Source organism: Polyodon spathula, chromosome 7 (genome assembly GCF_017654505.1).
Source record: "Polyodon spathula isolate WHYD16114869_AA chromosome 7, ASM1765450v1, whole genome shotgun sequence".
Taxonomy (NCBI): Eukaryota; Metazoa; Chordata; class Actinopteri; order Acipenseriformes; family Polyodontidae; genus Polyodon; species Polyodon spathula.
In genome coordinates this window covers 25571273-25588053 of record NC_054540.1, presented here as the reverse complement: position 1 = coordinate 25588053, position 16781 = coordinate 25571273, and the positions used below count along the sequence as shown (strand labels likewise).

The following is a 16781-nucleotide window of genomic DNA, read 5'->3' as shown; positions in this document are numbered from 1 at the left end:
ATGAACTCATTGGCAAAGGAGACAGACAGTATATTATCAGTCTTACTTATAAGGCATCAGGTGTGGATCTTTATAAGTCATTAGACACTCCAATGCAATTTTCTGGACTTCCTGGTCCTGGTGGCACAGCAGCTAAACACAAACAAAAACAAGACGAATAATAACAAAGCCCTTTTAGAGCCACCACCTCGGCCTTGCTGGTCAAAACTACTCTGTCACGATACGTTGAAGTGTTGTCTGAAACTGCCTTTCCAGGTGGTTTAGGAAAAACAAACAGGTTTAGGTTATCTGCATTATAGGTGACTGAAAACATGTAAAGCTAGCGTTCAAGAATAAATGGATACCTGTAAATACAGAACCTTTGTTCATTTATTTTTTAACAAATTATTTAACAACACAACCTTGTGCATAAACCCTAAGTAGTTTTTAAAAATTACAAAACAACAACTGTGAAAGATAAGCGATTGCTTTTGACATTTTATATAGTGTAAGCATTAAATTAAAATGCACACATTTGTCATCGTAATTGTATAGTTTTATTTATTTATTTATTTATTTTTTTAAAAAGCTGCTATAACGATTAGTGGCACCACTTTGAAACTGAATCCAAGGAACTGTGCTTTTATCTTGGGACTAACCTTAATAAATATATTTAGAGACATAATAAAAACAAAGTTAAATACCTGAGTGTACAACTCCTTCAGCTTTGGTTCCAGATAAAGTGAACGTGGGTTGGAAAATTTAGAGAAAACCTTCAGATGGGCAATCAGCTGCCTACAAATGCAAAGACCATTTAGGAAACTAAATAAACTGGTTGGGAATCTTGATAAAAATAATAATACTACTACAATAAAGCTATAATCAAGCAACTAGGAACAGGTATTACTGTTAGGACAATGGAAAGCAGCTTTGTAAACCTGTTCCAATGCAGGTCTTTCAACAGTAATGAACTATATCTTGACATTTATTGTTAAGAAAAGGCAAAACTAAAACCTTTAGTGTTTTATAAATAGTCAACAAGTTACAATGACCCACTGTATAATGTTATGGAACTATGTGGGCAATGCTTAATGTATTTTTTTGAGAACAAAGGTCAGTCCTCATAATTCAAGAAAAAAAAAACACCTCTTAAGAATGTGTTGAGAAAGTAACAGAGTTCTCAGGTCAGATACAAAGTAACAGAGAAGTTAATTAACACCTTCACAGCAAACCTTTGACACCAACATCAGCACATTAATTCAAAACCATGGAATTAGTTGTACCATAAACACTGTTACAGTGAAACAGTACTTCTTATGCAAAACAACCAGGCTCTTACTTAGCAGCTGCCCTTCTTGGCCTCTTTTTTATAGCTTGCTTTGCATCCTCAGCTAGGGCTGCATCTTCCTCTTCCTCCATCATAGTCACATCCTCTGGCAGGTCCTCGGGGGTCTTGTCCCTCTTCCTCAGATCTTGTGTTGGGGCTACCAGGAGATCAGCTGGGTAATATTCATTTCTAACAATGAGGGAGAAAGATTGTATTTTTATTTTTTTTTACATTCAAATTTGAATGTCCATTTAGGACATGGAGTGCCTCATTGTGACTTTACAAGACGAGCCACTCAGGGATCAGATTACATTTATTATAAAAGGTATGTATCGCAAACTGCAGTCAGGACTTGCTTGCTTTACATTTCTGTGATGGTTAATATCTCTAAAGACTGCTAATATATCTCAGTCCATCAAGCCCTTGGAGGGGGATCTCAGGGAAAACTGAACTTACTCAATGAACCTGAGCATCAGAGGTGAAAGTTCTCTTGAGCGAGGTTCCACTCTGTCTGGGAACAAGGCCATAGCCTTCCACAGCAGAAACCTGAAGTTGGTAAAGTCAGTCCTCTCATCGATCTCTGTGGCTGACTGTAGCTGCTCTAGGTACAGCACACCTACATCTCCACTCTGCACTTTGTCATGGTCTTGATCAAGGGCCGAACTTTGCATATCCTCAACTTCATCCAGGAGTTCTTTCTCTGTTAAAAGATCAGTACCTAGTAAGTCACACAGACACATACCTAACAAGTAGTCATATCACAAAAAACTTTTGTACAGTAGGTTGTGCAGGTCATTAGTACAATAGCCATCCGTTAAAAAAAATTATGTTTTATGCAGCCCACTATCTACTTCACTCTCTTGTCACATATTGTAAATCAATTTCGAGCCCTTTAATATAACTTATTTTCCTCCATCACATCTAGATAACTGTGTGTACATGTACATGTCAAAACTTAATGTGACAAACGTCCCCAGAGTCATATGAAAATCCTGATGTAGCACTCTTGTATATTTAGGGTTTACCTGTTGAAATTGCAGCCTTATCTAAATGCTCATAGAAGACTTTCCAGAAATCTTTGTTGTCCATTTCCTTTGCATGAGACCTGAAACAAGAAAGGAATAAGCACATTTCAGAAGTCCACACTTTCAAATGACAAAAAGACTACAGGCAGCGAAATGAAGAGACAGCACAGTTAATACCATTATGATGAGAGAATGACAAAAGCCTTAACAAAAAAACAAAAAGCAAAGAAATCTTTAAGACAATCACACAAATTTAATTTAGCACCTTATAACACAGCTTCTACAGTATACTCACACTAAAAGCTCAATCACAGGATCCCACAGAGGGCTGAAGTTTATATATAGCATCCCGATCAGGTAACTTAGCGGGACCTGGGAGAAAAACAAACAACTTACAGACAATGACCCATATTTGTTTATATCTGCACATACAAAACAATGACTTCCTGAGTATGTATAATGTTACATGAAGACTTCTTTAAACCTCTTTAAAGTGTCTTACCTCTTGAAAGGAACCCTTGGGTAGAGCAGCCTGCACCAGATCATGCCTCAGTTTACGAAGGTGCAGCAGCTTTTCTCTGTAGTCGTGGACAGTTGCTGGGACCAGCTCTGCTTGAAGTGAAATTGTGAATACTGACTGCATTTCTGTGCCTTCATCCTCCTAGAGAGAAATGCAGTTTTTTTTTTTTTTTTTCAATGAAAATGGACACTCTAACATTGCTATTGTTTGGCTTTAAAGGAAATTTTCAAAAGGCATTTCAATTTGTAAAGAAAATAAAAGACATACCTCTGGCTTATTGGGAAGCTCAACTTCAAAGTGACTAAGAATTCTCAACGTCAGCAGTCGAATCTAAATAAAAAACATTTTTTTTTAATTTTTTTAAAGTCAGCAAAATAATATGCCATATGTTACAAATAAATTAAGGGTTTTAATCGATTAAAGATGAATCTTGAATCGTGCCTGTGGGTGCTGATTGATAAAAAAATCATTCATCGATTAATCTAGTCTACCCACACGCTGTAGCGAAAAGCATAGCGAGAAAACAAAACCTAGAAAGATGGCGGCAAAAGGGCTACAGGGAGACATACCCAACATTTTGCCATCGCCTAGGACACTGTTTTTCTGAGGTTATTGGGGGGGGCGACAAGACCTGACTGGAAAATACATTTTTCTGACTTCCTGGCGACTGTAAAAGCTCCATGGTAAATAGCAGACTCTGGGTCTCCAGGATGATTGATTTGATCAACTACCAAAGGCAGGGATCGTGTTTAATGCCCCCGTCCACAGAGCTTGTGTCGTTTCAGACCTATTGCAGCTCAGCGCCTCCGTCTCCCAGCCCTCCTTCATTTGAAAGTGTAGCGGCGCCAGGTTTTAATATCAGATACATTTTGTTCACAAATAAAAATCTAGATTTAGATACAGCTTAAGTTTAGAAATAGGGAGGGGGGCTTAGCACTTAGTTTCATTTACAGGATTTGCTGCATGCAGAATGTAGAAAACGAGCAAAATGAGGGTGAGAATAAGTATTCAGGCCCCATCCCTTTTTCACATTTAAGAGTCTCAGATTCAAAATCTGAAATAGATTAAATTTAGATTTTTTCCCACCTATCTACAAAGCCCTGAGCACCATGTCAAATCAAAAGAAATTCCAAAAGCTTTCAACAATTTACTAAAAATGAAAAACTGTAATTATCAGATTAAAAAAGTATTCATACCCTTTGTAATTGCAAGCCTAAATTTGCTCAGGTGCAATATATTACCTCAACAAGTCACACAATTTGCGGATGGACTCCACCTGTGTAAGAAATTAGTGGATCACCTGCTTTAAATTAATCTGTGAGGATAAATACCGCTCTCTGTGTATGGGCCCACAGTATGGTAGAGACTTTCAAAAGAAAGAATCAAAATGAAGATGAAAGAGCATTCTAAGCAAGTCAGGGATGTTATTATAGAGAAGCACAAATCTGGGAAATGGTTCAAAAGACATTGAACATCCCTTGGAGCTCAGTGCAGCCCATCGTACAGAAGTGGAAAAAATACGAAACTACCACCACACTGACTAGATCAGGCCGCCCCTCTAAACTTAGTTGCCGGACAAGAAGGGCACTTCTTAGGGAAGCTAATGTGAGGACAACTGTGAATCTGAATGAGTTACAGAAATCAGTGACTGCGATGGACGATGATGTTCATGTATTAACAATCTCCAAGGCATTCCACAAAAAGGGTCTTTATGGGACAGTGGCAAGGAAGAAGCCCTGGCTGAAAAAAACCCATATCCTTGCCTGCAAAGAGTTTGCAAAACGTCACTTAGAAGATACTGCAGTTATGTGGCAGAACGTCTTGTGGTCTGATGAGAATAAAGTGTAACTTTCTGGCCTGAACGATAAGCGGTATGTGTGGCGCAAATCAAACACTGCACACCAGCCAGGTAACACCATCCCCATCGTAAAGTATGGTGGTGGTAGCATCATGTTATGGGGATGCTTTTCAAGCAGGGACTGGCAATATTGTCAGGACTGATGGGAGGATGAATGGTGCAATGGTGGTACAGAGAAATCCTGGATAAAAACCTGCGCCCCTCTGCCTAAAAACTGTGGAAGAAGTTTGTCTTTCAACAGGACAGTGATCCAAAGCACACTGCCAGAGCAACACTGCAGTGGCTTAATGAAGAAAATAGATGTCCTTGAGTGGCCCAGTCAGTCCTGACCTTAATCCCATCGAAAATCTGTCGCAAGACCTTAAAATTGCTGTCCATCACCGTTCCCCAACTAACTTGACACAGCTTGAGCAATTTAGCAACGAGGAATGGGCAAATATTGCTCCTGTTCAAAGTTAATAGAGACTTATCCGAAAAGACTACTGGCAGTAATAGCTGCCAGAGTTGGTTCAACAAAGTACTGACCCAGGGGGATGAATACTTAAATGATGACATTTCAGTTTAATTTTTATTTTATTGTTTACAATTTTCTTTCATTTTGGAGGGGACTCTGAAGAAGAATGTGTGACTCAAATAAAAATTCATAATCTAATGCATCAAAATTCCAGGCTGTGAGACCTTAAATGTCAAAAAAGGGATGGGGGACGAATACTTTTTCAAGGCACTGTGTATGTGTGTGTGTGTGTAATTATATATATATATATACACACACATACATACATACACAGTGCCTTGAAAAAGTATTCGTCCCCCATCCCTTTTTTGACATTTAAGGTCTCACAGCCTGGAATTTTGATGCATTAGATTATGAATTTTTATTTGATTTGTGTGTGTGTAATATATATATATATATATATATATATATATATATATATATATATATATATATATATATATATATATATATATATATATACACACACACACACACACATATATATATATATATATATATATATATAAAATAATGTTATAAATTATTAGAAATCTTCCCCCCCCCCGTCGTTTTTTTTTTCCTTGGTGACCAGTTTTCCTTCCTTGTTCCGATGTTCTACACTAAACAAGATTTACTGCAAAGGAAAAGTTGCAGTCATGAGTTCATGCTCAAATGGAATATAACGTTAGACTCAGTAAACCTTGTAAGTTGATTTTTCTTTAAAACAATGTTAATTAAAACTTAATTATGGCAAATTCAGCTAACTAAATTAAAACTAAAGTTCATACGAAAAACAGTCCAACATATCTAACACAGTATTACTTGTAGTACAGCTGCTAATTTACAGTAATGCACGGCACAGCATACTATGTATTATATTAAAAGACTTGCTTTGGCTAATATCAGATTGCATGCAAGTAAACATTTTCATTTATTGTCAAATTGTTAAATTTAAAGTTGCCTGTAAAACGTTGTGTCATTAATAAAGGCTTGCAAAAATCCAGTTTTTAGTTGTCTATCATTACAATTGCATATTATAGAAAAACAGATGTGATTAATCGATTAATTAATCGTCCAGATGGGATGATTAATCGACTTAAAGAAAATGCTAACATTAAAACCCCTAAAATAAATAAATTAAAAAACTAAATAAAAATACATGAAGTAACCTTGGATATGTTTGATGAGAGGTTGGGGTGGAGTTTGTCATATAACTCGAGCATGGCATCCTGGGAGAGGTGATCTGTGCAGCCATTCAGTGCCAGTCTGGTGTAGTACAGGTCTGCCAGCAGAAGAGATGAGGGATCCGAGGGGAAATTCCTACAGGTGGCATAGTTTAACTAGTGTTAGAGCACAGAAAAGGCGTAGCCATTTGGCTTATATTAGTAACCATCCATTCTCGAGCTGGGCCAAAATAAGTGTTTGTGTAATTCTTTTTGTAATTCTTATAAACTCCTTATTTATTAATTAAGACATTTTGGTTTTAAACAACAACCATTATTCCTTCTATACTCCTTCAGCCTCTCGCATACAATAGCAATCACGCACTGCCGTAAAGCAACAGGTCCTCACGACCACGTCGTCTTGCTGCAGTACTGACTAGTTCCACTAGGTGGTTTTATTATCTCAATATGGTTAAAATTACAGTGTTCATTCCTGACACTCAATGAAATGGATATCGAAAGCATGTAAAATCACAGGGAATGCAGCATCTAAGCTTGGAGGATGGCTTCTGGGAGTTCTTGTAAAACAAAACAAAGACAAATGACAAATTCCGATTTTTTTTTTTTTTTTTTTAGGCGATTATTTGGAGCAAGACGATGCTCAGAAAATATGCATCTATTTATGGAACTCGATACATACTTCACAATGTTCCTTACACGTTCCACCGAAAACAGAGTGAGGATTTCAGCTGACTCATTGAAACTCAACAGGGTGCTCAGAGCTTGCCTGGCTACAAAGAGGCCTCCTGAATGAAAAGAGGTAATAATTGTTTTAGTAGTGAATATGAAACCCATTTGCTTTCCATGAAAATGAATAGTCAATGTGTAAACAGACCTTTCCCCAGTGTTCTGTTCTCAATAGCATTTAACAGTTGCTCAATCAAGGACGTAAGGTGAGGCATCACTTTCTCCATAACCATTGGCCTGAAATAGACGCAGAAAATGAAAAGAAATCCTCTAATCCCCCCCCCCCCCCCCCCCTCTTCACAGAAGATTCTCTTTTCAAATCACTTCAGTTCACATCCTACAGAGTTCATTCACTTTACCTGATATGAGGAAGGACTACCAGGGCTGCCCATGGCTGTGACAGGTCAGTGAAAGTCTCCCCACTTGGAACTTGAATTAAGGATAAAACGTGGTCCAACACAGACATCTTGGCTTCTTTATTCACACGTTTCTGGTTCTGCTTCTTTACATCAAGGCTGAAAAAACAGTATTCAGAGATTACATAAAACAAGTCAGAAAAACAAATCAGTGGCATATTGTTACTCCAAACTGCTATTCTACAGTACAAATTAAGAAACAATGCCTGATCCAACTGACCACTGGAATATATCCCATTAGAGACAGGAAGACGTTTAAAACTGATTTTGAAAGCCGAATAAATCACTCAGCAACAATATCCGCCCTCCCACCCACACTCCTGTAACAAATATGACTACAAGCTGGCAGGTCTGTCTTGGTCTGTTTGAGACAAGGATTAGTTCTCCTTAGGCTGGAAATAGAAAAAAAAATGCTTACCTCAAGGACTGTCCTGTGAAGATCAGAGGGTATTTTTCGAAGGCCATTGATCCATCAGTTGGTGGTTCAGCTTTATCCAAGATCAGCTTGGTGAGAATCTCCAGAGCCAGCTGTTGAGCAATTGGGTCATCCATCCCCAAAACCTGCTCTAAATACTGCAGGAGACTGGGGAGGAACAGCTGGGGCAAAACAAAAGGAACATTTCTATACAGTTTCTCACATGTCCAGTTTTGTAAAAAAAAAAAAAAAAATACACACAAACACCTGTTAAAATAAATGATATCTTGTAGCACACTACATTAAAAAAGCTCTGACTGCATGTTCGCTTCAGGTAGTCTGGTACACTTGGACCTCCTAGTTCATTTCACCTGAGGAGTGACATTTTCTCCACTCCTTTAATGCTTTTCTGTCCCATCATGAAACCTAACGACTGACAGGTTTGCAGCCAGCAACATGCTTTGAACTCAAAGTCGAGTTGGAGACTGATTTCTGCCTGCTAAAGAAATAATTTATACAGTACACCGATTCCATTTCGCTTACCTGTTCAAACCGATTCATACTGAAGAGGTCCTCTGCAAATGGCAAAATTAAATCGTGGTCCATTCCACTTCTAAAAACCTGCAAATAAAGGTGGCAGAATACTTTATAAAAAGAACAGAAAACATTCTCTTCTACAAAACGTGTGTTCTCTATTGGCGCTTTCACAGCATAGGGATAAATCATACCTTTTTAATGGTTTCCTCTATCAAAGTACCAGGCAAGGACACATTGTTAGCCAGGAAAAGAGAAGAGGTCACTTGCAACATCTTCTCTTTGCAAGGTAATGAAAGCTGAGGAACTTGAAACAGTTTCATTAATGTCTGGGGGGGAAAAGAAGTAATTGCTTGAATTAGCATTAAAAGTTTATTGTTTTTTTTTTTTAAATTATAGTAAATGTATGGAGGATTTTGGCTGCAAGAACAATAATGTTGGAAACTTTGGGATCTCACCTCACAAATAGTTTCTGGCTTTGTGACCACTGACCCTTTCCCATGCTCTATAAGAAGGACATAGATGTGCAGCAAGCGTTTAATTTGTTCTGAACATTCACTGTTATTATTCAGCTCTTGAAACACTTCCAAAACAGAGGCCTGCAAAAAACAACAAGAGAACTTTTGAAACCCACCAAATCGAGAAAAAAAGTTTCTAAAAAATCCTCAACCTCAGTCTTCAACGTACCTGTAAGCAATCCCAAAGGACTACAAAGTTTTCTTCGTACACGTAAGATGCTGACGATTCAGCCATGTGACAAAGAACCTCCCCCACTGTAGACCAAGGCAGCTCCACCTCTCTTTCTGTAACAGGTCCCAGTTTTTGAAGAGCAACAGAAAACGCCTGTGTGCAAGAGTGTTATAAAATAAATAATTCAGTTTGTCAAACCCAGCATCCTGTATGTTGCAAAAAAAATATTTCACAGCCTAGGTAAAGTGGATGTAGCATTACCTATTAATCACTCCAGAGCTGCAGTATATATACATCTCAAAGGTGTTATTACAATACAGCTCTTTTACGGCTGATGTAGCCCAAACATACAAGAAACAATTACCTTGCTGGCACATGAATGGAACATATTCCTGACCCCTTTGCACATTTCAAACAGCAGCTGCCCCACACCTTCTGCTTTCTCAGGGTGCTCCTCCAGATCGAGAAACATGCAGTTAAAGAGGCTGTTCAGATCTGGAACCTGGAGGTAACAACAGGACAAGAGGATTGTAATTCCACCTTTAATAAAAACAACCAAAGTGGAACTGTGTGTAAAACACAATTGATGGCTGTTCTTACCTTTCTCATAAGGAAAGCAAAACTTTCAGCAGCAAAATTCCGTATGTGCTCTCTTGTGTGGGCCAGCAGTGTACTATACAAACTGTAAAACAATAAATATATATTAGTAAATATGGACTGGAAATAGGCGTATAGTGTGAAACTATGGCCCACAGGCAGAGAACTAGATTTTCCAACGAGGGACTATAATGCCTGAAGCTGCAGGCTGTCCCCTGGAGGTGTCTATAGTTTTTTCACATGGGGCCTTCAGTTTCCCACTCTGAGCTGAGGTCTGCAAGTCAGGAGTGGGACAAATTACTTTATACCTGGTTGTCAAGTGAACCTTTATGTTGGCCAACATTTTCAAACAGGGACAATATGAGGAGACAGATATATTTTGTATACACGTTGTTTTTGCATGCTTTTTTTATTATCTTTAAATTGTGGGAGGGGAACTATATACAATCAATATGCCAGAGAACCAACTCCATAAAATGTCAGCGAACTCTTTACATTAAATGTCAAGGAACTATTTTATCTGTGCATAAAAGGCCAGTGAATGAAGTATATATAGTACATAAAATATCAGGGAATTGTACATATAACATGCCAAGAAATTGAGCTATAAATCAAATGCCAGGGAAGATCACTATATAAAAGTTTCAAGGAAGTAAACACATTTCTTCAGTTAGTGTCATAGACAAGCTGTTAGCTACTAACACTCTGTTAGCTCCTCCTCATGTTCAGTTAGTCTCATTTCCACGGAGTTGGCCAGATGTGGATTTTCCAAATCCAGATTTGACTGTTGCTTCAGTTTCTTTGGCGTCTCATTTAAGGGTAAGCCATTTTATAGCAATAAGGTGCACTCGTGGAAATCAGAATGCAAAATAATTCAATGACATGATCTCGAAATTAATAAACCAATCTGTGTCCCTCAAGACACTCTTGCGACGACAAGTTGCTTTTGTACAAGAGAGTACTGTATCCACTGTGAAAGAATCACTATCGGTGCCAAGACGGTGTTCTTTTAAGCAAAGTTTCTGTTCCTTTACCCGAAGCTTTTACAATGGGAAAAATCTGTTTAACCACAATGGTGTTTCCTTAGGCAAAGCTTTCTCTTGGGAGGTGTTCCTATACGTGGAGACTACTGCAGTATATTACTTCATTATATGTACAGCACTAAGATATTAGTGCCCAAAATGTTTACTTTTCTTCGTATGCGAAAAATGCATACTAAAAGGCTGGCAAATATTTACTGCTTTACAGTATATAATGTGATATTTACTATCCAGCCTTGCCACTCATTATTTTGACTGACTCATATATCAACTTTGTACTGCAGCTCACAGGGCATTGTAAATATTTTCTTGGCCGATAATGATAGCCGATGGTTATCTACCCTTATCCGTTGATACCGAGAATAGATAGTGCAGGTAAACTACTGTACCTACTGAACTACTACAACCAGACACAGGACCTATATTTATACTGCTTTATAATTATACATGTTAAAATAATAAATAATGTTTACGTGTTGTATTTATAATAAATGAACAGGTATTGTTTTACTTGTTGCATTTACTTCAGAAAATGAACACAAAGAATAATGTATTATATTGTGTGCTTGACAGCAACGTATACATTTGTGTTAGTCACACAAAAACAACATTTTGCATTTGTACTAGTAAAAACACTTTTGTAGAAAAAATATAACGTGACATTTTATAGCCACTTGCTGTCAAGCATTGCGCATTATAACCTCTACCCACACTGTACAGTAGAAATGTAGCCTATGCAATGTCAACTACAACAACTTTTGCTCAATTTTCATTTTAAGCATACACTGCTCAAATGTAGCACAACTTAAATTGTTCACTTTAAGAAAAAAAGATGTCATAAACATATTACATTTCAGGTTACAAAATTCAATCAAACTTGAATTTTTACTACAAAAGATGGCGCAGTAATCCATTTCTGCTTCAAAATGCTGCCGAAAACAACCGCAACAAATGCCGATTAAGCAAGACAAACAAATTACAGAAGGCCATATTGAAGTACAGTCTGTAATAATAATAATAATAATAATAATAAAACCGGCAGTCTATGTTAACTAACAGGACTTGTTTTGATGTTTGGATGCCAAGACTTAAATATTATTCAAAGAGTTTTTTTTTTTTTTTTTTTTTTTAAAACAGCACGATAATATTCTATTCCCAGTTCATCGTTGGATTTAATGCAGCGCTAGGTCTGTTCTGCTGCACACAACTCAGCTATTCTATTTTTGTCTTGAAATATTTTTTTAAATGAATCCATACACAGCTCTTTGAGACATATGGCAGGTTGATTGCATGTTACACAGCACTGCAAGTAAAAATGACCGTCTCTGTGTTCTTGCATCATTAATTAGTATAGTAAGTGCGCCTCACCAAACATTACATTCTGTGCTGGAAGAAATTCAAGCATGAATATCGTTGTACAATAAATCGGCTAAAATGACAATAAAAATGGCTGATCGCTGAATAAGTGTTTTTTCCTTATATCTGTGCATGACGACAGGCTACCGATTATCAGTGCACCCCTAATATTTATTATACCCCGATATTTATATATATATATATATATATATATATATATATATATATATATATATATATATATATATATATTATATATATATATATATATTATATATATCTATATCTTATATAATATATATAGGCGTTAAAATGCAGGTAAGACGATTTCACAGATTTGTGCCATTTAGTACAAAAGCTCACCTGTAAATCTCTGAAATATCCTTCACCATTAGCCTCCACAGGTATTTGTACAGGTACGAGAGGCAGGTGAAGACCCATTCTAGCTGTTCTGTGTCTTGCGTTTCCAGCAGGGAGGTGATAATCACAAAGAATTCCCGGAAATGAGGGTAGAAATCGGTCTGCAGATCTCTGGCCAGCAGAACAACCAGGCTACACAAAAAACAATGTATTAGAATAAGGTGCGTGGAAGGGCCAAATTCCTCCCATACACTCATTTAGATGGCAGATTATTTTTATATATATATTTTTTTATTTCAAATGCTTCACAAAGCGGATAGCAAAGTGGACTTACTCCAAAAGGGGTTGATAGGCTAGACTGCCTTTGACCTGGAGGTGTGTCTTCAAGCTCTCCACAATCGTACTCTGATGAAAAACCAGCTGGTTGAAAGACTGGCACTTGTTGAACACTTCCTTGAAAAACGTCACTGTAAAATAAAATCAGCAGCAATTATTTATTTTAAATATGTCGGTTAATACTGTATTACTATTTAACGCTTAAAGACCATTGTTTTTTGTAGGTCTATACCAGTTTATACTTAAGTTATTAAAAGTAAGTTGAAAAACATTCTTTATTGTAATTTTACAAATGGTGTGGGTTTTGTGTTTGGTTTAGTAAGACAAGCTACCAACCAAGTACCAGCACTGACAACACAGGGGAAAAGAAGTGTCACCCTTGAACCAGTGGCAGTAAAGTACTGGTAGCTTTTTATATGTTTACAGAAAAGAAAAGGAAATGTGCACCATGGAGGCTAGAGGGCTGTTTTTTCTTTCAACCCAATTGAATGTATTTGCACAGTCACCCGTCAGAATGTATACAGGTGTTTAAACATGCTAGCCTGATCAGACAAAGCCTATAAGAATTCAAACTTACCAAAATGTTCGGTTAGATTCAGGTCCCTCCATTTCGTAAGTCCTTCAAAAACATATGTTTCAACTTCCTGTTGAAGAAAAGGAACTGCATATAACTCGTCTTCATAAAAAATATATAGATTTCAAAAAACAAAGTAAATCGCCAATACATGCACCCCAAGGTTTAGATAATCACCTAAGAGACCTACAACACCCCTTTATCAACCTTTTCAATGGTCAATTTTCTTTCAAAATGCTCATTTTGCATGTCACCTCATTGCTGCAACCACTTACCAACCAGAAGGACTGGCCAAATGACCGTCATTACCCTGTTCAAGCCAGTCGCCTATTTTCAGCAGCTGAACCTAAGCAAAAAATGTTGCTAAGACACTGGAGGGCTACTAACAGGTTAAAATTACAAAAACAAGGTCAAGGTAAAAACATGATGCCAAAACGTCATAGAAAGAAATGTCTGAACCCAACCAGCTGAGGGTGGTGGAAACGTACTAAGATGGTGCGTATAAGTGCCCAGACAGAGGTCAGGTATAACAGGGTGCTGTCTACTAGGACTGGCTTAAATAATGACTCAAAAGGAGGTGTCTGCTCTGGTATGATTATGCTATAAAACAAATGTAAACAATCTGTGTAGAACTTGGGGGACTTTGAAATCCCCTCCTGAGATCTCAGTTTTGCATGCTGATTTGCTGTGGCTTAGAATAAAAAAAAAAAAAAAAAAGAAACAATTGAAACCGGACCAGTCGTCTCTGCGTCTTGATTATTTTTACTCCCTACACTACCCTGGAAGCAGGGTCCAGTCTGGGGTACCTGAGCAGCAGGGGCTGCCGAAACACAAGGTGATGAACAATCCTGACCCTAATTCTGTCCTCAACCCACAGGGGCACAAAATCCAATGCAGCACTCTCTTTGGAACCCAAACCAAGATCAGCAGAAGAGCACAAAGAGGATTTGAACCAGTGAGCTCTTGACCGGTATGATCAGTAGTGCCTTTACTGGATGAGCACTTATGAAGCCCCATACAATTATTTTATTTGGTCCACCAGTATCAAATGACTCGAGAACCACTTATTTAAGCTAATGAATATCACACGATTCAATCAATTCTAACCGATGCAATCTCAGTTACAGCACGATTTTAAAAATAAGCCGGCCACCTAATACTATATTTGCTGCTGCTACGTTTAGGTAGTCAGTACTATCCTTTGATTATTTATTAAATAAATCAATTGGCTGCCAGCCTGTTTTGCACAGCATTCTGGGGTTGGGGGTGCAAAACAACGAAGAGTGTTATAGTAAAAAATAAAAAATTCTTACCTCAGAGTAACTGCCAGTCCTGTCAATCCGATGAATAACATCAATATTTACATTGGCAAGTCGTTCCGAAAACGTGAGAAACTGTAAAGGTATAAGTACAAATTAGTCAGAAATTCGAATAGCATAGATAAGATATGAAAAAAGTATTGAATTATTTAAACATGTTCCTACCCCCCATGAATACACAACTACGACCTGCCACCGATGTAGCTGCTCATCCTACAGCTTTTGGCTCACGTGGGACACCATTGTTAAAACGTAAAGGTTGGACCATTGCTCTTATTCGATTAAAATGTCTCTCTCTTCCAGGTTTTCATGATTTACTATTATATACTATCATTTTATTTTATTTTAATGACTTTTGTAATTGTAGCAGTTTTATAACACGTATACAACTTGGTGCTTTACTTTTACACTATTCATACAACTTAAGTACCTCTATCGTTATAACTGTACTGTCTGCTGTTTTGTTGTGTCCGCCCACCGCGTTTATTAATCGAGTGCTTTAAATATGTACAAAATATCGTACATATGCCGTGCTCCAGACCCATCAGGATATACATCTCAGATCGACAGAAAAAAATCTACCAAACTTACTTACCCTGTAAGTATTCTCAGACTTGTGATATGACGATTTTGTCTTCATTTTCTGTCTCGTGTTAATGATATTCCCCGGAATGAAGTGTAATAATTGTATTGGGGCCTTAAATCTTCAATTTTTTAATTTTTGTAATACTAAAGTTCGAAATGTGGACGCTGTTTACACACACGCCGCTACTACAAGGGCGCAGCCATGTTGAATGCAGGATTGTGGGAGACGGTGCGGTTCTAAACCACGTGACGTGGGGCGAGGTGGAGAATCGTGGGTGCGTTAATAGAAATCATTCTGCGCAGCGTAGAAGACCATTGGCTAAATTGGTCAGATTCGGCGCAGAATGATCTCTGTGAATGCGCCCCGTGCGTACAAACAGAAAACACAAAAGAATGTCTGCAAAAAAAAACACGTACTGTTAGGATGAACATTTAATAAATAACACTACTACAAGTCGTCAACGCGGTGGAATCAATATAACCACCATGGTATATTAATATTCTTATTATCATCATAATGACTTTGTTTTATTACGTATGTTCCCAATTTCCGCATTTGCACCACGCTCCAGTAACCTATATGTTCATCGCCATGTAAAGAATGTATCTTGGTATAATTCTATATTTATTTGCAAATTGAAGTAATTGTACGCCAAATATATTTACCTTTATGAAGTGTGTGTGTGTGTGTGTGTGTGTGTGTGTGTGTGTGTTGTACATCTGCATTGTTGTGCACTGGGTTTACAAATGATTTAAATCCTTTTTTCATGTTATGGTTAGCACGGGCCCTTATTTGCCCACAACTGATTAGCTCCATGAAGTGCTGGCCTAGAAAAAGTATGGACCATGCAGGATTTTCTGTCTGTACCAGTATATGTTGTAACTGTGAAGTGCATATATTGTTAATAGATGTATGCAGGATTCTGGGAGATGGTGTGGTTTTAAACCAGGTGACTTGATATCCAAAAAGTTTATTTCTACTGCCATTACTATTACATGCATATTGTATCGCGGCGGGACTGGAGAACCGGCCCTTGACAGGGTCATGGAATAAGAGAACAGCAGGGATGGAGGAGTGCTCAAGAGGAGTCAGCTCTTCATGAAGAGAAGCAGGGGAAATGTTAGCTCTCTTGAGACCAACCTACTGAGGCAAGCAGAACAGTGCTGATAATGAGAGAGACTAGACTAGTGTGTGTCGGCTGCTGATGATAGCAGTCAAACAGATATAGGAGAAAAGGGACAATGTTATTTTCAAATAGATATGTTTATATATATATATATATATATATATATATATATATATATATATATAGGCAGTGTTCATTTCATGTAAATTATAAATTACATATTCATATACAAAATAATACATTCTATTCTATTGGCATTCTGTTGAAGTGTTTTTTTTATTATAAAGAATTTCAAACAAGCATAGTTACTTTATTAA

The 16781-nt window shown here is 37.5% G+C and overlaps 1 protein-coding gene across 1 annotated transcript in view; it reads right to left on the bottom strand.

The window, feature by feature from the left end:
• utp20 (UTP20 small subunit processome component) overlaps window positions 1-15554 on the bottom strand; it is a 38075-nt gene extending 22521 nt beyond the window's left edge. Inside the window, exons 1-24 of the mRNA XM_041255066.1 lie at window positions 15348-15554; window positions 14747-14827; window positions 13437-13503; window positions 12858-12990; window positions 12527-12715; window positions 9771-9852; window positions 9535-9672; window positions 9168-9323; window positions 8939-9079; window positions 8675-8809; window positions 8490-8567; window positions 7950-8128; window positions 7475-7630; window positions 7264-7352; window positions 7069-7174; window positions 6375-6525; window positions 3119-3181; window positions 2834-2992; window positions 2627-2703; window positions 2332-2411; window positions 1763-2006; window positions 1319-1495; window positions 684-774; window positions 47-132 (exon numbers count right to left, since the gene is read on the bottom strand). Of these exons, the coding sequence (XP_041111000.1) occupies window positions 47-132; window positions 684-774; window positions 1319-1495; window positions 1763-2006; window positions 2332-2411; window positions 2627-2703; window positions 2834-2992; window positions 3119-3181; window positions 6375-6525; window positions 7069-7174; window positions 7264-7352; window positions 7475-7630; window positions 7950-8128; window positions 8490-8567; window positions 8675-8809; window positions 8939-9079; window positions 9168-9323; window positions 9535-9672; window positions 9771-9852; window positions 12527-12715; window positions 12858-12990; window positions 13437-13503; window positions 14747-14827; window positions 15348-15392 (2903 nt within the window). The 5' untranslated portion in view covers window positions 15393-15554. The remainder of the gene's footprint in view (window positions 1-46; window positions 133-683; window positions 775-1318; window positions 1496-1762; window positions 2007-2331; window positions 2412-2626; window positions 2704-2833; window positions 2993-3118; window positions 3182-6374; window positions 6526-7068; window positions 7175-7263; window positions 7353-7474; window positions 7631-7949; window positions 8129-8489; window positions 8568-8674; window positions 8810-8938; window positions 9080-9167; window positions 9324-9534; window positions 9673-9770; window positions 9853-12526; window positions 12716-12857; window positions 12991-13436; window positions 13504-14746; window positions 14828-15347) is intronic.
• Between the last annotated feature and the right edge of the window lie 1227 nt (window positions 15555-16781).